At 42.3% G+C, this 25,365-nt stretch overlaps 1 protein-coding gene across 1 annotated transcript; it reads left to right on the forward strand.

Annotated features, from left to right (window-relative positions):
* Window positions 1-1,496: 1,496 nt before the first annotated feature.
* On the forward strand, window positions 1,497-24,019 carry crb2a (crumbs cell polarity complex component 2a). The gene is made up of 13 exons (XM_029516335.1): window positions 1,497-1,563; window positions 9,300-9,992; window positions 11,393-11,588; window positions 12,598-12,737; window positions 12,914-13,084; window positions 13,172-13,285; window positions 13,606-14,562; window positions 15,512-16,086; window positions 16,847-17,012; window positions 22,081-22,951; window positions 23,058-23,174; window positions 23,543-23,669; window positions 23,798-24,019. The coding sequence occupies exons 1-13, from the start codon at window positions 1,497-1,499 to the stop codon at window positions 24,017-24,019; spliced, it is 4,416 nt and encodes a 1,471-aa protein (XP_029372195.1).
* Window positions 24,020-25,365: the final 1,346 nt, after the last annotated feature.

Here is a 25,365-nt window from a genome sequence, read left to right on the forward strand (position 1 = left end):
AGGGGCAGGTGGGGGGGGGGAGTAGAGGGAGCAACAAGTCTGTTACAGCTAAGTGATGGATGTCTGACTGCTAAGGTCTGCAGTACAAAGGAGCCACTAAAGCCGCTGAAGACACTAATGAGCTAGTGACTAAAACCTGGCCTGGATTCACTGGACTGCCCACGATGAGGACACAATACCTCAGGCTGACTGGGTCACACAAGGATGTCTCGTGGATTTAAAATTCCTAATCCAATATACTGCCAGATTAATGAGTCTATGTAAATATAAATAAATATATAACCACCAATTAATCCTATTTTAAACTGTGTGTTAAACATATTTGTTTTTATTTTTATTTTATAACTTTACTTTCAATAATCACACCAGTTCAAACCTGCACATTACATATACTTTACACAGTTTTAAAGATACTTCTATGGAACATTTATAAGTTGATATGGGTTTTGATAGTTTACTGGCTGAATGGTGGGTCTTCCATCCAGTCTTCACAACCTTCTGATGGTTCATTTATGATACAGATGTAGCTGTTTTAAATTATGTCTTTGACAGATCTTTCATGAGTCAAGTCAAACAAAGATTATGACGGCTGCAGAAATCTAGTTTGAATGAATTAGTTTTAGGCAATTTTTCCAATATTTTTGGGAAATAGAACAGAAATAAAGCTGGGGTAAAACACAATAACTTATGGATATTAACATCCTCACAGATCTGATGTTCAATCATGATCATAACAAAATTACAAATCATAACAAAGTTACATCAAGGCACTTTACTTATAGAGCAGGTGTAGACCAAACTCTTTATAAAATTATTTAAAGAGACCCAACAGTATTTTGTTTTACACATTTCTCTTATCCAAACAATTCGTGTAGTTTAAAACATTTTATTTCACTTTTATAAATGTCTACATTTAGTGTAAATTAATGTTTGTTGTGTCTTTGAGGATCAAACTGTGAAACAGAAACAGGTACCACAATAATTGTAATTATTTCTGTGTCGGTTGTTTTTGTAATAGGGACATCAAATTCATTGACTCAACAATTGTAAAAAATTATTTAATGAATCCAAAGAAATTACGACCAAGAGGGCATACTGGACAATAGTGGCAACCACCAATTCATCAACATGCTTGTTTTTCTTTTATTGTACTGTCTTTTCATGATGACTCCTTGTTATCTGTCTCCTTTTTATCAATCTCCCACCCCTCTATAGCTGGAGCTGAGGCTGAGCATCAGTGTCAGCAGGTGTTAATCCAGCTCATGTTTTTCTGTTGTCTCTGCTCTCATGGCTGATCACACTGTGAGTCTGGAGCAGTTTGAGTTTGGTGCTGCACTCATTACTTTACTAAGCATGGCCAGTGTCAGAGTGTGGCGTGGCAGCCTTTAGACCCAGAGCCACAGTGACACAGTAAAGAGCTTCTCCATCACAAAGCAGCATGTCAGACCTGTAGGACTCACTGCATTCACCTGCTCTCATACGGATCTATATTCACCATGGAGCTGCGCAAAGTTCACCTGAACCTGAAGACAGTGCTGCTAACCATGATGATGTTCAAATGGGGTGAGTAGAAGTAACAGTTGTATTGTCTGAGAAGAGTTTGTTAAACTGGTAAATGATCTGTGTTGGGTTGCATCGTTGTTGTTTGAGGTTGTTAATCCCTTGTGATGCCTACTGCATTTGTAACAAGAAGGGTTAATAATAACATAAGAACACTTAAGTCGTACTGTACCTCCCTCTGGTTGGCTTGTTGACTAACAGAACACACATTAGCTTGTGTCTGATCATTTATGGGAGCCTGAGTCTTGAGCAGTGAACAGCAGCAGGTAAAAGGAATGTGGCCTTTGCTCAGAGATGCTGCTCCATGAACAAGTGGTTTCTGGGAGGTACTTGTTGCGGTGCTTTGTGCCACTCTCACAACAAAAGGAGTCTCCTAATCTACAGTATGAAGAGATTTGAACAGACGGAGCCATGTTGTGGCTTGATCGTTATGTTCAACAGCAATGAGATGATTGGGTTATTTTCACAAGAAGAAATCAGCAGCAACTATTTTAATGGCTAATGCTGATGGGCTTTGTTAAAATGAACCTACTTTTACAGCTGAGGTGTTATTGTACGGTTTATTGTAGAAGGCGTGGCTTTGGCGATACAAACCATGCACTAGTTTTTAGTAGCTGACGCTCTCCATCAGATTTGACACATGACTGATTCAGAATCAGAGGCAGTGCTCCCCAGTCATGCATACTCAAACGGAGCAAACGGGACTGAGAGGAACAGAGAGCAGCTCGTTCACTTCAGCCTGTTTATGAATGGAGGTGCACAATGAGGTCACAAAACGCCCACAGTTTACATTCTGCCCCTGTGGGACTGTCCAACAAGTTTGGTTCATAGAGAAAGACAGAAAGTAAACAAATCAGGCTTTAAAATGTTCATGTTTCTGCGAGATTTTGTGTTGAAAAGGACTCAATTCTTGTCCATTGCTTCTTTTCCAATACAGTTTAATCACAGATCATTACAGAATGCAGATAAATAACATTAAATGACTGGTTTCTTATAAAAATGAAAGTATCACGTTCTCCTACTTCGACACACAGGTCCATAATATTTGGACATTCACATAGTTTTTCAGCATTTCAGCTCTGTAAACCACCGCAATGGATTTGAAATGAAACAATCAAGATGACATTTAAGTGCTGACTTTAAGCTTGAATTTGAGGGTGTAGGAATTAGAACACATTTTGTATGTGTCCTCCACCTTTTTAAGGGAACAATAGTAATTGGACATATTAATATAATCATAAATCAAACTGTCTGTTCTATTACTTGTTTGCAAATCCTTTACGTCAAGATCAACCTTAAGTGTCGAGCCAATAGATATCACCAGGTGAAGCTCTGCCAGGCGTCTATACTGCAGCTGTCTGCAGTTCCTGCTTGTTCTTTTGGCATTTTCCCTTCAGTTTTGTCTTCAGCGAGTGAAGTGCATACTCAGTTGTATTCAGGTCAGGTGGTTGTCTTGTTGAACATTCCACTTCTTTGTTTAAAAATTCCTATTTTTTATGGACCTAATTGTACTTTTGTACAATTGTACTATTAGGTAAATGTCCTGTTTCCTGAGTGTTCTCAATAACCATGTGTATGTGTATTGTGTATGTTTGTAGAGTAAATTCGGAATTGAAGTGACACTTACTGAGACAGTTGACCAACAGCAGTGTATCCACTGAGCGTCTGAGGTCATCAGGTCAGTGGACAGGGACAGCAGAGCAATGCAGGTCCAGGGCTGAGAGAGGTCTGTTCACCTATAAATAAATAGACAATGATAATCTGCCTCACAAAGAGGTTAGAAGAGACAGATTAGTCACAGGATGAGGCATGATAGCACTGAGAGTGGACTCTCATAATGAGGAGAAGGTGTGTTTGTGTCCTTATGATTGGGGTTGGTGTGAGTGTGAGTGAGTGAGACCGAAGCTGATATAATGATTTAATGATAATAATGATAATTTTCTAAAGCCTTTTCCATGGCGTTGTCACCTTTATTTGACAGGAAATGTGAGGACGGCAAGGTATGTGCGTGGCTCAAGTCTTAAAGGCTCAGCTGCCTAGACATGACAAGTGTGTCTGTATTACTTGGCACTGTGTCAGATAAGACATCTGTCCTCTTGGCTGTCACGATCTGACCTTTCTCCTCTGGGACATGTCTGATCCTGACTGTTCAGACACCTGATCATCTGCACCGAGTGATCTGGTATTAGCAACAAAATGACCAGGCTGAGCACATCATAAACTGGATATACAACAACACTTCTTCTGTCACACAGTTGACTACTACACAATAATTTACTTTGAATTGATGTGTAAAGTGACAATTCAATATCAACGAATCAGTCTGTGTTTCTCCTGTAATTTTATAGGAGCAATACTGGAGAATAGGCTGATTTACTTTGGCCACCCCAGCACTAATAAACTGTGTGTGATGGTAAGCAGTGTAACTGCCAGTGTCCCACTACTGTCACACATTAAGTTTGAAGTGTGGGAAGCTGATGGGCTGTGAGGGAGGAACATGGGAAAGAGAAGATGGTGACAGAGTTGGTGATAGAGAGGACACATGCTGGAGGGTGAGGCTATTAGGCTATAATCTGTGCAGGTATCCTGGCACTAGGAGATTAGAGGAGCAAGGAGATTGGCCTAAAGAAGCCAGCGGGATTACAAGGTGGAGGTCACTGAGGCCATTAAACCTGCTTGACTGAGAGAGGGGGAGGGAAAGTAGCATGAAAAGTGGAAGTGGAGGTTGAAGAAGAAGGTGGTGAAGACAGGGATCAAGAACGAGAGAAAACTGCCATTGCCACTCATCTATACATATCAATACTGAATCACTGAATCATTATTTCCAACATATTCAGAGGCCTGGTCTCTAAATCACACAGTCTGCTCCACAGAGGATTTCCTTTTATCTACAGCTGCTGTTTTATTTAAGGACATCACCACATCCAGCCGTCAACTGTAAGGTTCACAAGTCTGTTGCTAGGCAATATCTAATGGTTGTAGTACCTATGACAAGAGCAAATTGCAAAGTGGGGTGATGTAGTTTATAAAGTGACATGTCAGGAGGAGGATGTATAGGATTGTTGGGGGAACATACAAAAAGATCATAACAGAGGATATCAGTGTTCGATTCTCATGTGAACTTTGCGGTTTATAGTGTTTCTATTATCCGTCACAGTTCCACAAAGTTAATCATTTTGTTAATACTGTTGCTGTGACAACAGAGATCATCTAATGTTCAAAAAGTCCTTATTTTAACCCCCAGTTTTCCCAAACCTAACCAGGCTATGACTGTTATTTTTGTTACAGTAACAACCAAGCTCCAGTATAACTGCTGCTGCCTGGGCGCTACTTGAGGAGACACATTCCAGTGGGTTGCATTCGAGTTGGAGTTTTATCCATATCACGAAGTTTGTACAGTAGTGACAGGAAGTAGTTTGTCTGGTGTGAAACTTTACCTTGCAGCACAGAGCAAGAACTGATGTTTGCCTTTTAATTGAATTGAGCTTTTCTCACCTTCGCCATGTGTTTCTGTTGACTGACACTGACCATACTCTAACCTGCAGCTGTCTAACCCTACTTAAACATAGTTCGTAGTGTAATTAGCCATAAACACAGTCTTCCCGCAACTTTAACCATACCCTCATCTCATGGAGATTGGAGAAAATAAGAATTTCTGAAGAAATGGCCACATTTCAATCAGCCTATGAATAAATGTGTGAACGCACTCAGCCCTCTGTGATGACAGGACAGTGTTCTCTATGTGTTGGACTCAACACCACTTAAGTTTCTTATCAACACAAGCAAAGGATCATCTCCTCCTTCAGTTCACATGCTTATCCTGGTTTTCCTCTCACATCTAAATGACTTGAATCTAATCTTGAAGCCCTTGCCAGCCACCTGGAACTCTTCAGAGCCACAGGTGGCTAACACTCTTCTGTAGCCTCATTATAATCTGTGACGCTCAAACACAGTTAGGGTCTACTCCTCAGAATAAGAGGGGGTTCAGCTTGGACGCAATTGGAATTGACACCAACCTTCTGCTCAGACAAGGGACGCTGGGTCGGGCTCACCTGCCAGCCAGTCAGAGACCAGCTACTAAAGAACGTATCAAATATACAAAATTGATGATGCATCATGGGCTGTGAAGGTCTTGCTATTTGGTTTTATAGGTGTTTTTACAGTAGCTGCTGTTTTCTCATGATAGTTATAAAACCTGGCCTGACATACAAATTAAATATGTGACTAAATTACAGTCATGTCACAATTAGAAGTGACCACAGTATTTTTACCAGAGGTTTACAAGCTGTATTATTTAACTGTAACACTTGTTTGAATTATATATAGATTTTTTTCACTCAAACTCAAGTCATGAACATTTCCCATTCCAGAAGTGACTATAAAAGTTATTAAATTAAGACATTTCAAGAAATGAGAAATCTCCCCACCCACAATCAGCTGTTTGGACCAAGGCTATTAACAGCAACAACAATAATTGGTAATATAATGTGTAAAAAATTTGGTGATTGGATGTATTTACATGTTTTCAATATGTTTGGGTGTGTAAAAAGATCTGATTGAGCTGCAGTTGATGTAGTGATCGTCCAGCCCATCAGACTTGCAATGAGAACTTTATTTGCAACACACTGGTGCTAAAAATGTGTTAAGTATTAATATCAGTATAAGTTAACATGTTTGCTATACCATGTACCTTCTTTTTTTCCTTTTTTTTTTTAACAATTATACAAAAACTTTATCTTTATCTTATAATTTTGCTAGTCAGTCAAAGTTTGGGGTATTCTCGTATCTGCACCAAAAGCACAGCATCTCATAGATAGATAATTCAGTTACTTTAAGAGTGAGAAAACAGACAACAAGCTGAACAAATAGACAAACGGGTTAAGAAACAGGCAGCACAATTGATAATCTGCATCTGGATTATCTGGATCACTAGACTGTGTGAGACTGTTTATCAGATTTGATAGACAGATATAGAAATAGACACTTTATCAACCCTGAAAGAAAATCACAATGGCCAGGCCGAGTGGAAAAATCAGCCCACAACTGTTTTCAGATGCACAAATTCAACGCTTTTATTAGTGTACTGGAATATGCGGAATCTGAAACAGATACAGATACTTCATCACTTAGAAGAAGAATGGGGAAAACGTACAAAAATGTTTCTCTGTAAAACGCAGCTTTGGCTATGAAGTTGTGTGGTCATGTATCCAATTAACTCAAGGCTGATCGAGGAAATATATTGCCAGAACCTTTAAACTGAGAGGTTTGACTCCACATTTTAAGGAGAGTTAATTGTCAATGGGGCAGCACAGCAGCATAGTGGTTAGCGCTGTTGCCTCACAGCAAGAACTTTGTGGGATTCATTCCCTGCCCTGGTGCCTTTCCGTGTGGAGTTTACATATTCTCCCTGTGTCTGCCTGGGTTTACTCCAGGTACTCCGGTTTCCTCCCACGTCCAAAGACATCATGTTAGGGTTAACTGCTGACTCTAAGTTGTCCGTAGGTCTGTGCGTGAGTGTGAGTGGATGTGAGTCTCTGTCTGTCTCTGTGTGTTGGCCCTGTGATGTACTACCGACCTGTCCAGGGTGACTAGTGTGAGCTGGGATTGGCTCCAGCACCCTCTGCAACCTGGAAACAGATAAGCGATTGAAGATGAATAAATAAATTATAACTGCCAATGACAGACTATAATAGCAGACTATGTCTCTTCACACGCACTGAACTTGTGTGTAGTGATGAGGGGAGTGACAACTTCCTGTCCTTCTGAAAGTCTCTATCTGCCTCTTGTTGTGTGATGACCTACATTTGCAGTAAATGAGAGCAACCAGATTTATTACTATTTAATTCATTAAATATTCTTCCTCTCTTTGCCCTCCTTCATTCTCCATATAACCCCCTTCACCCTCAGTATCTCCCCACTCATTTAGAATTTGGGAACAGGACACTGATCAAAGTGTTGGGGGTGGGGAGGCTGGGAGGGTTATGCACAGGGAGTTGAGAGTAGCCTATTAACAGGAATGCAGCCTGATTCCACAGAGACCACTTGGTATTGGCTGGTGGCGGGGGTGGGGGGGCAGTGTATTGTGAATCTTTGCTAAACCACCGCAACCCCCCTCAAAGTCTTCACATGCACTTTGTGAACTGATGTACAGAAGAGCCCTTTAGAGAATAGTTATTCATGGGAGGGAAATGCACAGTACAGTCATTATTTACACAACTCCACAGTCAGAGCTAATTAGTGGAACAACTTGATGGGATGGACCAGTGTTCATTAGCAGTGGAACTTGTGTGCATGCTTTCTAAAATAAGACCAAGAAAAAAAAAAAACAACCAAACAAACACTGTATGGATAGACTATGAGAAAATGGGCCTCTGGTCCACCCTCCCAGGACCCCTCTGAGTCATCTGCAATCTTTTTCAATTGACTCACATGTATTTTCTTACAACATATGTACAAGTCTTTCAGACATATAACAGGCTTATTTATTATAATACAGATGTTATTGAATGTCAACTCTTTGCAAAATGTTTTAATGCATATTGAATATTCTTTTTAATACACTGCATTAAAACTCTTGATGATTAGTCAGATTAAAACTCAACATGCCATGAGACCTGTTTTGCAGGGTTCAATTATATATCAAAGGATTTCCCACTTGCCAGAAGTCTCTGGCACATCCGTCTTTTCCAATGAAGTGATAGCAGATTAGAGGCAATGTCAGGATGAATAAGAGTTAAAGGTTTAAAAGTAGGTGACCTATCTTGGAGATTTCAGTTTATCCACTGTGTTTTGTTGCTGCTCTGTGCAAACAGACTTTGTCATTTACAAATTTGTAATGAGCAGCTAGGCCATGCCTAACCTGCACTGTGCCAGCAGCAACACTGTTACTGATGTAACAGTCCCACCATGAAACGAAGTGTCTGGTCTGTGAGCATTATCCTGCAGGAAGTCTTTAGAAGATCGTAAACTGTGAACATAAGGGATGAACAATACTGAGGCAGACTGAGGCATGTGTTGTACATTGAAGGATTTCTGCGCCCCACGGTTATAAATAACTGCAGTGTGGCCTATGACTTCTACCATCAAGGTGTCTCCTCCACAAAGTGGCTGCTGCCCAGATTTTTTTCTTTTTTGCTCCATTCTGTGTAAAAACTAACTAGCCCCAGGAAATGTTCAGTTTCTGAAACACTCAAACCACCAACAATCATGTCAGGGACCAAATCAGGAGGGTCATATGATTTCTTCTTTGTTTGATGTGATGTTAAAACTTTAAACCCCTTCCAACCGAACACACCTGTGAGGACATGAATAAGCAGGTCATGTCCTCAGTGAGTCTATATAAATATAGAAACATGGCACTGTTGGTAACAGCCAGTCTCCAGGTTCTCTGTTACAACTGCTACTGCAGGTGCTTCTTAACCACCTTTTACCTGAAGAATTAAATCATTTTACTGTGACAGTTTCTTCTTCTCTAATCCACTGAGAAAGAGTCATGAAAGCCTAACAATAACAAGTAACAATTAAAACCTCTGTGCAGGGAAACAACTACATAATTCAACAGTTTCTATAGTAGCCTACTATTCATTTATAGACAACAGAGTTGCATTCAAGTGTTGTTGTACAATTGTTCAGTGACAATGAAGGCATATAATTTAAATGAATTAAATAGGAGAGGGTACCACCTGCTTTACATCCGTTGATGTGAAGAACCTCAGCACAACTTTTTATTTCTGTTCCAGGAATCTTCTGTAATGCCACATCAGATAAATGTCTTTCTGCTCCCTGCCACAATGGAGCCACCTGTGTGGATACCATGGATGACTACGCCTGCATCTGTGCCAGAGATGGGGTCCGATACATGGGCAAAAACTGTGACCAACTCTACGATGCCTGCTCCTTTGCACCCTGTGAAGACTGCTCCAGCATCCCTGGTACAGCAGAATACTACTGTATCTGCCCTGATGGACTCACTGGGGATAACTGTACAGAGGAGGTGGACGAGTGTCAGAGCAACCCCTGCTCTGAACCCCACTCCATGTGTGTGGACCAGATGAATGGATACTTCTGCAGATGTCCTGCAGGGCTAGGAGGACAGGACTGCAGGACACATGTGACCGACTGCATTGACCAACCCTGCAGGAATAATGGGACCTGTGTGTTACAACCAGAGGGCTTTGAATGCCACTGTGCACCAGGGTTCGAGGGGCACACCTGTGAGGAAGATGTGAATGAGTGTTTGTCAGAGCCCTGTCAGAACGGAGCCATCTGTATGGACGGAATGGCCCAGTTCCACTGTTTCTGTGTTCCTGGCTTCCAGGGCTACAATTGTGAGATTGACATCAACGAGTGTGCATCACGGCCCTGTGAGAACAATGCCACCTGTATCAATGAGAAGGACCACTACGAGTGTGAGTGCCTGGACGGCTTCGCAGGTACATGTCAGACACGTTTGGCCGCATTTTATGATATTACACGTGATAGATATATCACGTAATATACAAACAAACATGAAGACATAACAGATATTCCAATTAGGTATATCACGAGCCTGTAAAACATAATATTGGCTTTGCAAAGAGAACACAAGTGTTTTTCTACTGCATGTGCAGTTACTTGTTAGACTTGCCCACATGATGCAGAAAGAGAACGTCCTAAGTAGAGGGACAGACAATAGCATACAGCTATGACATCTGATAGACAGCTGGTGTAGGTGTGCTGCTACTGTCTAAAATGCACATGCACATATCCTTAATACTTACATTCCTTGCATTTTCTTTTTGGGTCTAAGAAAAGGGGGAGGGATGCAAGTGAAATAAGGCCTCTGCTTTCATCGTATTCAGTGTTTCCTAGGCAGAAAGTGGACTGAAGGTAAAGTAGTAAATGCCGTAATATTCAGACATAGAAGCCCAGTAACATTTCCTCAAAGATAGAGTGCTAAGACAATGACTCTGCATTTATTTGTGCCTCTGGGGGTCTTTCTACGTCTTGTTCTTCACAGTCATTTGTCATTTCCAAAGTGTTTTGTTTGTTTCCGATAAACTGAACACGAAGGGTATTTTAAGTGCACACTAAGCCGTTTTTAGTCAGGCGTCTTATCTTCAGCTGAGATAACGTCTTCTGTTGGAGTGAGAGAAAATACTCCCATCTTACTTTTCTTGCACGTCTTACTTTCCAAGTGAGCCTGTTGTGTGTCACTGGAGCTTTGTGTTATCAGTGAGTGGAGCATTCCCCTGTCACTCTCATAGGTCAGAGAATGTAGAGAAAGACTGTTATCAGCACAGATATCTGCAGGCCGGCACACCAAAGTATTACTGCCCGAAGAAATAAATGCAAAAAATCATTGTAGAATGCAAAAACTTCATTGCTTTCTGAAAATTTTGTGGACACACCACTGACATTGCAAATATAAAATGTTTCACTTTGTAATGGGTTAACGTATCACTTGTGACTTTCTATATTTACAGATACCTTCAAACTGAATGAGAATGAGAAAATGTGTGAAGAATAAATTGAAGGCTTATTGTTTCCTCAATTAAATTTGTGTATACATGCATAATTAATGTTATGATGTGGGCATTTTGTATGCGGAAAAATATGAAAATAGAAATTATTTTGCTAAACTTGTAATGTGACTGATTTTCTTTTCCGGATTGGAAGCAAAATGCTTCCACTGCTCCATATACACACTGATTCTGATAAATGTGACTGATCAGCTCACTGTGAACATTATGGCTACAATTACTTGATAGGAACTTACTCATCGTCATCACTGTTTTCATGTTTCTCTCCTAGTGCTATCTACTCACATTCTGACTTTCCTCTCCTCCATCAGGAGTCAACTGTGAAATTGAAATAGACGAATGTGAGTCCAGTCCCTGTCTCAATGGGGCCACATGCCATGATCTGATTGCCATGTACTCCTGTGAATGTCCACTTGGGTTTGATGGCACAGATTGTGAAGTTGATGTTGATGAGTGTGTCAGTCAACCCTGCCAAAATGGAGCTGTCTGTCATGACATGGTGAACAGGTAGGGAAGTTATTGGTGAATAGTGTGACTGGAAAAATTGTAGACAAACACACACATTTACCTATGTAAATCAAATGCCATAATAATACTGTATAATGAAAAAAAAAAAAAAAAAAAACAACTAACTGCACAATACAGCCCCTGAAAGCCTTTTCCTCAGGAGAGTAACAAGAATAAGACCACAGTATTATATTTTAAAATAAATATCACAAAGATTGGCAAAAGCAAAATACAAGTGCCCAAAAATAAAGACAGGGAATGGCTCCAAGGCCAGGAATTTAAACCTGAAAAAATCCTAAATGAAGACTGTTATTGGTCCTGGTCCTAATTTAGAAGTTGTCTCAGTCAGGCCAGATAGATAGATAGATAGATAGCGTCACTGTCCTTCATGCTATCATGTGGTCCACAACCACAGTTCTGGTGGCCAAGAATCCCTCTGGACCTCTGAAAGACGAGGTGGTGCTGCAGGGCATCCTATAATGCCTCACTATGCACCAACAGGAGGTCTTGTGCATAGTCCACAGCGCTTGTTTACTCTTCAGACAAACAATATTGATTCTGCTGCAAATATTAACTGTAATTTTCATCTTTTTGCTGATGATACTCTTTTATATTATACTGTGAACGCTGGTCAGTCTGCTGCAGAATCTTTCCAGCTCTGTTTTGTTGATATAAAAGTTCCATTATTGTTTTAATATTTTAAGTTCTGTTTAAGGCATTTTTTGCCTTTAATCAGGTATTAACAGTGAGAGGGACACTGGATAGTCAGGGTGAAGGATGAGAGGAGGCTGTGCAGAAAAAGGGATGGTCAAAAATATGAACTTGAAAAATCCTGCTATCACCTGGGACCATGTGAGTTGTCTTTATTGATTTGTATGTCACATCTGTTTGCCCAGCAGTGGTGGTTAAATTTAGAGGTAGAGGCCAACTTCTTCTGCTCAGAGTTTCTTTCTCTGATAGTTATTCAAATGTTGCTGCTATGTAAAATCCCCTCATGTGTCTGTTTCAGCTATGCATGTGACTGCAGTGATACAGGCTTCCAGGGTGACCACTGTGAAGTGGACATCCCTGAATGTGCTTCTGATCCCTGTCAGCATGGTGCCACGTGTGTGGAGGGGATCAAAGGATATACCTGCCTCTGCTGGCCAGGTACTAAACTCCATGCTGCACACCATTTCAGACCCAACACACAGACCAGCTTTCCTGAAACTTCAGATGAGCTGATCTAAAGTCAGACATTTCTTTTCTGTAGCAGTGTGAAGCATTTCATGTGTTAGATGTAGGTAAAATAAAACCATTCAACAGAACTGGTGTTGCTTTTCCAGGTTATGATGGGCCAAACTGTGAGCTTGACATAGACGAGTGTGCTGATCGGCCTTGTGAGAACGGTGGAGAGTGTTTTGAGCGTTCAGACCCGTCTCACTGGGAGCTGGACTGGGAGCTTAGCTTTGCAGATGCAGCTGGATATATCTGTCAGTGTCAGCCTGGATTTGCAGGTCAGTGAATCCAAAGAAACCAATCATCAATATTCTCATGTATCACTCATTTTAAAACTTCTGACTACTGTTTCCTTCACCTAATAGGAGAAAACTGCTCAGTCAACATCAATGAGTGTGAATCTGAGCCCTGTCAGAACGGAGGCACCTGTGAGGATAAGATCGCTGGCTATACGTGTACATGCCCTGATGGGTTTCTGGGTGAGCACTTTCAAATAAACAGACAGAACTATACTACCTCTACAACAACCATCAGATCTATATCAACACTCTATTCTTCGAGGCATTTCAAAGGTATCAGCCACTTTATTACAAAAAAACAAACAAACAAACAAAAAACTGATCTGGAATATTTCCACTTGTTTGAATAATATCAACATAAAAATAGAGCAAACAAACAGGCAGAGCTGAGACTAGAGGTCAGAGTAAACTAACTAACTAAATCAAAATACTAGGAAAAATGCTGGAACGCTGGAGAGTGGACACCACCATACCTTACCATCAGTGTTGTCTTCTTCCAGGTGAGCTATGCGAGATGAACATTGATGAATGTGAGAGCCAGCCCTGTCAGAATGGAGGGAGGTGTGAGGACGGCAGGGCGTCATACACCTGCCATTGTCCCGAGGCTGAACTAGGTGACCTTCCTTGGGGAGGAGATCACTGTGAAGTGAAACTCCATGGCTGTGTGGACCATGAATGTCAGAATGGAGCAACCTGCCACCCATGGCTGGAGGATGGCGAACACGGCCACACGTGCCTGTGTGCCCATGGCTTCTATGATAAGCAGTGCTCAACGAGAACAACCTTCTCCTTCTCCAGCCCAGGATTCATTCACATCCATGTGGCTCTGGAGGAAAGGACCCGGAGGGAGGTTGAGCACCGAGTTCACAAAGGTGTTGGGGTACAGCTTCGCTTCCGGACCACCATACCCAATATGTTGCTCTTCTACAGAGGGGATGTGGATAATCACCTTCTCATGGAGATTGTGAATGGTGGTCTTCGTGCAAAGGCCTTTTCTGAAGAGTCTGAACTGGATGTAACATTTCCTGGCTTGGTCAGTGATGGAGACTGGCGGGACGCTCATGTGTATGTTACAGATAGAGAAGGTCTGGTTTTGATTCTGAAAGGCCCTGGCTGTGACAGGGATGGGTGCAGAATTATAGATGGTGGTACAGATGAGTCACCTTTCCAGCCCTCAGAGGCCTTCACAAGCATTTATGTAGGTGGGGCACCAGAGGAGCTTTTGGAGTTCTCTGAAAGTGGTGCAGGCTTCATTGGATGCATAGAAGACCTGATGATAGATTCCAAGCCAGTCCTACCCCAGACTCTTCCAAAGGATCAAGGACATGAGCTGGGATGCAGTAAGACTGAATGGTGTAAGCTTGATCCCTGCAATGGACATGGACGCTGCGTGGACTTGTGGACCAGCTACCAGTGTGACTGCTACCGCCCATTCCACAGTGATAGCTGCTCTGAAGGTAAACAGTTACCACCAGCAGGTGATATATTTGTTGTGTATTAGTTATGAACAATAAAAAAAAAAAATAAAAAAAAAAACATATTTGGAGGAGAAGGCGCTGAAGAGGAGTGAGGGCTGGATCTGACCTGCTGTGTACTCTATCCTGTTGGGTGGTACAGTCCGTCTATCACACAGTAGCCACGCTCTCTATCTCCTGCTTTATGGTCTATTTACTTCAAAATGGGACCATAATTAACAAATTAACATCACAATTGATGAAGACTTTAATCTACAGACCAAGAATAGGATCATTTTCCCACAGACTTCTCACAGACAATCAGTTTTTTTCCCAACCATTGGAGTCACCACCTGAAGGTCACTAGAAAGACTGCAAATTTATAGCTCTTTGGCGTTGGACTAATTTTTTCAGACATCAGAGTCTACATCAGAGGTCTCCAGCTCCGGTCCTGGAGAGCTACTATCCTGCATGTTTTAGATGTTTCCTGCTCCAACACACTGATTGAAATGATGAGCTCATCATCTAGCTCTGCTGAGGTCTGATCAGGAGCCACTCATTTGAATCAGGTGTGTTGGCGCAGGAAACATCTAAAACATGCAGGACAGTGGCCCTCCAGGACCGGATTTGGAGAGCTCAGGTCTGACTCCACTTTTGAAACAGTCTGTAGGTCTGATCTACCATTGCTTTCCTTGCAGTGCGTAACTGCACCTCATTCCCAGATAATCCATAAATGAGCAAAGATACATTCATGTTTTGGATTTGAGACTTCACTGCATACAACAGCCTTGTTTTCACTATTGTCTATACTTTATTATAATATCTACTATATACTATACTATACTATATAGTATATATATATACTATATACTATAATTTATAAATGACTGTTTATGTTTGTCCTGTTCCTGAATGTATTTACCAATCAAAACTCCCAACTCTGCCTTGACAGAATTCCCATCATGGACCTACAGCCATGAAGACACAATGAGTTTCAGTTCCTACGATGTGGGTAAGGACCTGGGTAGCAGCTTTAACCTGTCCTTCTTCCTGAGGTCATTAAAGCCAGATGGACTGCTGTTCCAGCTGAGGAAGCCAACAGAGGAAGAGATGGGAGAGGTCTACTTCTCAGTCTATCTGGGCATGGGGAGGGTTTTGGTCAGCTCCCTGCCCAGCAGTTCCCCACTCACAGCCCCGGTATTTGTGACCACTGGTGAGAAGCAGCTTCTGCAGGTGGAGGTCCAACACAGACAGGTGATCTTTGAGCATGCAGGTCTTCGCTATGGAATCGGAGAGATCCCTCAGGTGAACATTGAGAGTGGAGACCAGGCCTACATTGGAGGACTTCCAGGACTCTGGGACTCGGATGTTTGGGGGGGGAATTTCAAAGGTTGTCTGCAAGATTTTCGTTTAGATTCAGTGCATTTGGATGTGGATGCCTGGAACAACTCGGACAATGAGGAAGTGTATTTACCAAATGATGCTGAAAACGTAAAGGAGGGTTGTATCAGTGATGATACCTGCAAGGTAGGAAACCGTTTCTTTATCCTCTTTGTTCCTTACAGTTGCTCCATATCAAGGCCTGTCTCTTTCAAAGCTTATCTTGCATTCACAAAATGACAGCAAGTGGTGTTGATATGACTGTACCAACAAGTCTGAGCTCTGTCTGTTGGACCCCTGACACCACTCAGCTCGTGCTCATGTAAGACTGAATTCTATTTGATACACTGTTTATGCATATTTTAAGCTTACCTTGGAATGATGCACCAAAGAGTTTATCTAAATTCTCAGTGAAGCTCAACAAAAACTGAGATGTTGCCTCCTTACAAAGACTACCTACAACAAAGACTACTTTAAGCTCACATCGTCTAAAGGTCCCAGATTACAGACAGACTTCTATAGGCTTTATAGTGAAATAAGTTGTTCCCCTTTTTGCTACCCAGACTTCCAGGGAACCCCCACAAGAACCCCTGGGGGCCTGACACTTTGAGAATTAATGAGCTGCAAAGCTTAGGCAAAATCCTATATGCACTATATATAAACAATATTTTCACTGTTTTTTTTTTTTTCCGTTAGCCTATTTGGTGTTTCCTTAAGTAAGAAAAATACTGATACTTCAAAATTAAATACTGAATAATAGTTCCAAAATTGTGTCAAAACACAAGCCTCAAAATGAGACAGATACACTTGACAGTTGTGGATACCTGCCAATGTGCCGTAGCTACCGAAGCTCTTCTTAGATTCCCTGTGTGTAGATGATGTAAAGCCTCTGTGCTTCTCTCTGCAGATGGGGCCTTGTCAGAATGGAGGAGAATGTACCATCACGTTCAATGATTTCACGTGTTACTGTGTAGAGGAATACACAGGAAAGACCTGTGAAAAACGTGTGTGGTGTGTCAGTGATCCCTGCGTCAATGGTGGCTATTGTGTGGACCTTGACCATGGATATGAATGTAAGAACATTTTTGTATTTTTTCTTTTTGCCCAGTTGCCCAGCTCAAAGAATCAGTGGAAAATCGCCTACATTTGTTTATACCTAAAAGTAGTTCCACTGATACGTCTTTAATATCATCATTTCATATCCTGAGATATCATGTAAAAATTCTCCCATTCAGAGCCACTGCAACTTACTTTGAATAAGGCAGAAGTCTTTGCAAAGTACATAAATCATAATTCTAATGAAACGTCATGAGTGAATTATGTTTGTGTGTGAAAGTCAGATTCAGCAGATACATCTAGCCTTGTGGCTCTGAGTTTAAACCAAAACTATTAGTTTAATCATTCTTCTTTAATTTAAGGGAAGTGCCCGACTATTCATTAATTGACCATCTATGTCTATGATCTTGGACAAGACACATCCAGTGAAGAACAACACTGAACTATAAAGAAGTCTTGCAGGATCAATCAGTATAGAGTTGTCCTCATGAGTTTACAGCCTGGCAGAATTTGGAAAATGTGTACCGTTCTTCAAAGAAAGTATGAGTCATCAGGCAAAAAATATTTCATTTATTTTAAATAGGATTCAACCACAACCACCAAATAAAATTTAAAAATAAAGAGAATACGGATGTGAAATCTGCTCAAAAGTTTGTATACCATTGATGGGTCATTGTCATGGCAGAAAGTCGCAGGGCGTGCCATGTGCAGTTTCTGGGCTGATGAGTGCAGATTTTCCTCCAGTATTTTCTAAGAACACGCTGCAATCATGATGCTACCATTTTTGATTAAATTCCCACTTCTTAATGCCTCTCTCAACATGGTTCTGACTATAAAATTCACTTTAAGTCTCATCACTCCAAATGTCTTTCTCTTTTTTCTTTTTTTTTTTTAACAAAAGCTCAGCTGCTGTTTATATATGCTAAACAGCAGCTTGTCTTGTTGCTGTTTGGCATATTGTAAGCGGGCTGTTTTGTGGCATTGGTGTAATGGATTTTTTCTGGTGACTCGACCATGCAGCCCATTTTTGTTCAAGTACCTCCTGATTGGATATCTTGAAATGTCAACCCCATCCTGTATGCCGGCTGAATTTGTTTGTGGTTTTTCTCTACATCCTGAATCATTTTTCTGGCATTTGTTCCTGAAAATTTTGTCTGTCTCCCTGACCATAGCTTGGTGTCAACAATGTTTGACCACTACATATCACCATTTTAAGTCTCTGGATATCTTTTTATAACCTTTCCTGTTTTATATAGTCCAACTACCTGCTCTTGCAGGCCCTTTGATAGCTCCTTTGTTTTGCCATTGGCTCAGAATTCATCAGAGCCAGAACTGGATAAAATGGGAAGGGGTCTGTTGAGAGCCTCGAAACTCATTTATACACACCTGTGACTGTCAGGGTCCGTCATTTGTTAGTCTGATTTTGTTTACTCATCTCTGTGTGCATTTCCAGTTTCCTGTTTTATTGTGATAGTCTTGTTTCTGTGTTTACTTCCTGCCCCTGTGTGATCACCAGTCCCCGCTCTGATATGTGTTAGCCCTTCCCTCCTGTGCGTATGTGTGTCAGTGCCAGATTGTCTTGTCTCATAGAGCAGCATCCAGTGTTATTGTATCTAAGTAAGAGTCTTTGGCTGCCAGTTTTGTACCTCTGCCTACCAGATTTTTTTTTATCTCGAGCCCTTTGCCTGCTGACGTTGTATTTCTACCTGTCTGACTGCCTTTCTGGTTTTGACCTTGGACTGAATTAAAGACCCTGAGATCCGATTTATCAGTGTTGTGAGAGTGAGAAAATAAAACGCTGGATCTCCTCTATGCTAATGCCATTGATGCATATGACGCCACAACCCCCCCCTCGGCAGGTCAGACCACAACTTAATCAAGATGACTCCAAAGTATGTCCCTCTGGTGAGAAGACAACCCATGTGCACCAGGACAGTGAGGAAATGAACGCATGAGGCCACTGAAGCACTGCAGGACTGCTTTGAGTCAACATACTGGGATGTACTCTGTGACTGACTGCATCACTGAGTACATCAGATTCTGTGAGGACACCACCATGCCAGCCCGGACCGTACGCTGCTTCTCCAACAACAAGCCCTGGATCACCAGCGACCTGAAGGCACTTCTGAACGAGAAGAAAAGGGCCTTCAGGTCTGGAGACAGAGAAGAGCAGAGGAGAGTGCAGCATGAACTCAGAGATATGCTGAGGACTTGCAAGGACAATTACAGGAGAAAGCTGGAAGCCAAACTCCAACAAAACAGTCGTGAAGGATGTGTGGACGGGAATGAAGCACATCACAAGGATGAAAGGGAAAGACAGGCAGACATCAGGGAGCCTGGACAGAGCAAACCAGTTTAACCAGTTTTTTAACAAGTTCAGCTCACCCCCTGCCCCCCACACACCCACACTGTCCCAAATGGCTGGCACCACCCCCCAGCATTCTCCTGTACATCACCTCTCCATCTGACCCCCCTCTTTCTCCACCCCCCAACTGAGGACACCAGCATCAACCACCAACAGTGACTACAGGCCAGGTAAAGAGGCAGCTGGAGAGACTGAACCAGCGAAAGGCAGCAGGCCCTGATGGCATCACACCCAGGATTCTTAAGGCCTGTGCCTGCCAGCTGTCTCCTGTACTGAGACATCTATTCAACCTGAGCCTGAGTCAGAAGAAAGTCCCGATGCTGTGGAAGACGTCCTGCTTGGTTCCAGTCCCAAAGAAGCCAAGATCATCCGTCCCTGCTGACTTCAGACCAATCGCCCTCACATCCCATGTGATGAAGGTTCTGGAGAGACTGGTCCTAGCCCAGCTGAGGTGAGGATGTTTCTGGACGCTGTCATTTACCTGCTGCAACGAGCCCATTTGCATCTGGATGGTGGGGGAGGCACTGTGAGGATCACATTCCTTGATTTCTTCAGTGCTTTCAACACCATTCAGCCTCTGCTACTGGGTGAGAAGCTGCGGGTGATGGGTGTTGACGACGAAGTGATCTCCTGGATTACTGACTACTTGACAGGCCGGCCACAGTTTGTCCGTCTGGGCAGTGTGCTGTCTGATGTGGTGGTCAGTGATACTGGAGCTCCACAGGGGACTGTGCTCTCTCCCTTCCTCTTCACCTTATACACCACCGACTTTAAGTACAACTCTGAGTCATGTCACCTGCAGAAGTTCCTGCAGAAGATGACTCAGCTGTTGTCGGGTGTATAAAAGAGGGAGAGGAGGGGGAGTACAGGACAATGACAGACAACTTTGTCGAGTGGTCTGAACTGAATCACTTGAAGCTGAACATCAACAAGACCAGAGAGATGGTGATCGACTTCAGGAGGAAGAAGACACTTTCACAGCCACTACGGATCAGGGGGGAGGTGGTGGAGGAGGTAGAGGACTACAAATACCTGGGAGTGATGATTGACAACAGACTGGACTGGAAATCCAACACCGAGTCTGTGTACAAGAAGGGGATGAGCAGACTCTACTTCCTGAGGAAGCTGAGATCCTTCAACGTGTGCAGCAAGATGTTGGAGATCTTCTACCAGTCTGTTGTTGCCAGCACCATCTTCTTTGCTGTTGCATGTTGGGGCAGCAGCATCAGAGCCAGCGACACCAACAGACTTGACAAGATCATCAAGAAGGCTGGCTCTGTACTTGGTCTGAGACTGGACTCCTTTGAGACTGTAGTGGAGAGGAGGATACTGAACAAACTGTTATCCATTATGGACAATGAGCAGCACCCTCTCCATTACACAGTGGACCGACAGCGGAGCAACTTCTCCCACAGGCTACTGCAGCTCCGTTGTCGAAGAAACAGATACAAGAAATATTTCCTGCCACATGCCACACTATACAATAACAGCTAAATAACCCTGGTCATTACTTACAGTCAATGTGCACTTTACTCTACTGTATATATTTTTTATTCCTATTGCATATATTTAATATATTTTATTCCCTATATGTAATGCTGCTGTTACATTGCAATTTCCCAGTCTGGGATAAATAAAGTATCTATCTATCTATCTATCTATCTATCTATCTTGCTTGGGTGATTGCTCGAGTCATTAAGATCAAGCACAGTTGTGTGATTAGAAATAGCTTTTCCTGATCATTTACCATGAATGAAAGAAAGGTTTAGGCATGATCAAACATATTTTCTCAAAAACTGCCAATATTTCACAAATTCCGCCAGTTTTAAACTTATGAGTACAACTGTATGTTTAGGAGTCTCATCCTTTATGCTCTAATATGAAAAAATAAAAATAAAAAATAAGGCTGCAGTTGGCAGCATGGTGGCGTAGTGATTAGCGCTGTTGCCCCACAATAAGAGGGTTGTGGGTTTGGTTCCTGGCCTGGGTCCTTCCTGTGTGAAGTTTGCATCTCCCCGTGTCTGCGTGGATTTCCTCCAGGTACTCCGGTTTCCTCCCACCGTCCAAAGACATGCATGTATAGGTTAACTGGCAATTCTAAATTGACCGTAGGTGTGAATGCGAGTGTGAGTGGTTGTTTGTCTCTGTATGTTCTTGTGTGTTGGCCCTGTGATGGACTGGCGACCTGCCCAGGGTGTACCCTGTCCCTTGCCTGATGTGAGCTGGGTTTGGCTCCAGCAGCCCCATGACCCAGATATGGATGATGAGAGAGAGAGAGAGCGAGAGAAGGCTGCAGTTGCTCCTCCGTTGGCTTTGATGTGAAGACTAACTTTTCACAAGTCCCATGGAGTAAATTGTCTGATGGACATCATCTCATCATAGAAAATACTGGAAAAGTTCAAATATGGGCCTCAACATTTCAATATAAGACAATAAAATAAATAAATTTATAAAGAGTTTGGTCTAGACCTGCGCTATATGTAAAGTGCCTTGATGTAACTTTGTTATGATTTGGCGCTATACAAATAAATCTGATTTGATTTGATTTGATTAAAAAGCCCAATCATTCCCACTTGTCCTGTATTAGATACCCTGAACTAGGCTGTTGGGTTGACAACAGCCAAATGCTAATCCTGATTGTCAGTCTGTTCCTTGATTATCAATGTCAAAAGATTGCAATATTGCAAAAATAAGAACTGTTTCTCCATGTCGACCCTCAGGTATATACAACGCCACTTTTGAGAACAACCCTATACAGTACAGCGCTGGAGGCTCCTTGGCTGAGCCAGTCTCTGATATATACATGGAGCTGCGGACACGATCGGACAATGCTGTACTACTGAGGGCCTCCTGGGGCTCTGACCTGCTGTTGGTGGGCTTGCTGGACTCCGCGGTGCGAGTAGAGATCCACATAGGCAACAGTGTGGAGTCACTGACCTTTACAGGAGTTCGTCGGGTGGCTGACGGGAGCTGGCATCGTGTGAACATCTCAATGGCTGAGCAAGAACGTGAGGCCTCCCCCTGGGTCATCACTGTGGATGGAATCACAGATGCCAGCAGTGTGCCAGAGCGCACAGGGAGCCTGCACTTCCTCAATGAGGAGGGAGCCACACTGGCTATTGCAGAGAGCTTCACTGGCTGCCTGGGCGCACTGAGAATGGGGGGGGTCTATCTTCCCTTTATGGATGACTATAAAGCCCCACAGCCATCTCAGTTCCATCTAGTGGGAAAATCAAACATTCATTTAGGTTGTACCAGTGACCCTGTTTGTGATTCAGGTCCCTGTCTAAATGGAGCCACATGTGAGGACCTGTTTAATAAGTTCAGCTGTGTTTGTGATTCTGGCTGGGAGGGAGAACAGTGCGAGACTGATATTGATGACTGTGCGTCTCAGCCTTGTGCTCATGGGACCTGTAAGGACTACTTGGCTGGTTTCGAGTGCCACTGCCACCAAGGCTTTGCTGGCACATTTTGTGATGAGGATCTTGATGAATGTGAACATCACGCCTGTGAACATGGAGGCACTTGTCAGGATGGTCCCAACATGTACACTTGTACATGCCCTAAAGATTACAGAGGCCCCCGCTGCCAGTGAGCACTCAGTCATCTTGTTGTTCAGTCAGTGCACAAAATAACACAAAGTCGCTCTGGCATTTCATTCCTTGATTAAGACAAGGTCTCATTCATTTCCCTACAGGTGGGACTATCCTCCTCTGCAGTGTGGGAAAGATGTCCAGTGTGAAAATGATGGTGTGTGCAATGATGGGCTCTGGGGGGCTAACTGCACATGTGTGCCAGGTTTCACTGGCAGAAGGTAAGTTGACAGATTTCTCCTTTATCTTCAAATTTTGTTAGAAATTGGTGGAACGGTCACAACCCTTTTGTTTTACTAAGAGACTATTTGGGGTAGACTGACCAAACTTAAATGTTGAATATTATTTATACAATACAAAATTGTTGATTTGGTTTTTCTATCTTGGAGACATCTATAATAACTTATTGATATTACAGCGGGAGCAGTCTTCCAAATCTGACAGTCACAATATTCATACAACTGAAGTAAAAGAGAGACAAACCAAATACTGCTTGTATAAATTCTTAATGTGGTTTGCATAGTGCTAAATATCTGTGTTTATATTCTGTTAATACTGTATGGCACTTTATATATCTTCCTTCTTGCAGCTGTGAAACAGAGGTCGATGAGTGTGAGTCCAATCCTTGTCGAAACGGTGGCACCTGTTTGGATCGATTCAACATGTTTATGTGTGAATGTCCACCTGGATACAGTGGTCCCATCTGTGATACCAATGTACATTTCTTACATTGTTCCTTTTATAGTCCATTTATTTATATATTTCTTGTTTATTTTTAAATAGAATAATAACAATGACATAATGACATTTGGGAACTTTAACATCCATGTGATTTCTTTTGCAGAAACAAGCTCATAAACAAGGCGTCCCTTGGCTGGTGGTTGCCATCCCCCTGCTCTGCTTGTGTGTGCTGATACTAATCATCAGCTTGACTTTCATGGTACTAACGGCGAGGAAGAAACGCCAGTCAGAAGGAGCATACAGCCCCAGCTCTCAGGAGCTGGCTGGAGCTCGGCTGGAGATGGACAGCATGCTCAAAGTACCACCAGAGGAAAGACTTATCTGATTGGGGAGGGATACAGAGATAATCCGAGCACTGCAGGCAGGTGTACCGGATTAACTGTGATGATGTAGTGAACTCTTTGGCTGAACTGAAGGACAGGTGTTTTAGGATATAGCCCCCCTACTGCTGCAGACAGCTACTGAGCTTGTACTGTTGCTCTGTCATTCAACAGGCTCATGCTCAATCATGTTGTCTATTTGTGGCAGGGCCTCAGCCTGCTGCTTCAAGGGCTTTAAAGGATTAAAAATATGAGCACACAAACTATAGTCTGGTGTTTCCATAGTCAGAGCATCAGGACACAGCTGGCGCTAGCAGCTGCTGGAGACTGGATTGAATTTTTGGGATCCATCATTAGTAGATGTTAGGGGCCCAACGAGAAGCCTCTCCATGCTGATCCAAGGGGGAGACACATGAATTCAGCTGGCTTTATTTGGAAGGTTGGGGAATTTTAATTAAATAATTAAACTGATGAGTGTTTTTTAATAATTAAGACAAAGCACAATGGAAACAGACTCAATGAGCAAGCACTGGTGCATCCTGTGTGAACATGTGGCTTAAAGTCAGCGAAATGATCAGGTCTGTGTGGAGTCATTATGAAGAGGGGTCTGGAACCTTCTTCATGGCATTATGTAAAAAAACTGATTTCCATCATTTTTTAAATCTTTCTCTCCTGTAGTTTAATTGAAAATTGCATCCACCAGCTGTTTGTGTATCCCTGTGATGTCAACACACAACACAAAACAAAACCCTATTAAAACTGTTACAGAGATGTTCTCCCCTTTACACAATAAATCAGAACTCTAGGGAGTCAAAGTAAACTGGGGAGCAATGTGAAAAAGGCTATCAAAACAAACAAAGCACCTAATGCATACATTAAAATGTTCTTTTACTTTCAGTTTACAAAGCTTTTTGTTACATTAGGAACACAGACCACAACCTGATGTTCTTGTAGCCTGTACAATTTGAATTTTATGAGTTTTGACTGTTGTATTTTAAGTTTAGCGCATCATGTGCACAAAGGGACACTCTTATTTCACTCTCCTCAGAAACTACTTCACATTTGTTTACCATCAGCAAAGTACACAAGATTAAACAAACTTCTTTGGAGGAAGTTGCCAGCATGTACAGGATGGAGGAGAGACTTCACCAAAAGAAATGATGAAGGGAATTAAAGTCCTCACCTCCGCACTACCGAAGCAACTTCTAGCATACTTTAATTTGAAAAACACAAAGAACAGTATTAGTGGATTTGTTTGTTTGTTTTTATTCTCACTTAGTTTCATTGTTTTCTTCATTTTGATGTACAACATCCAAGATGTTCCACTGATGATGTATTGTAAACATGCAAT

This window comes from Echeneis naucrates, chromosome 12 (assembly GCF_900963305.1).
Source record: "Echeneis naucrates chromosome 12, fEcheNa1.1, whole genome shotgun sequence".
Taxonomy (NCBI): Eukaryota; Metazoa; Chordata; class Actinopteri; order Carangiformes; family Echeneidae; genus Echeneis; species Echeneis naucrates.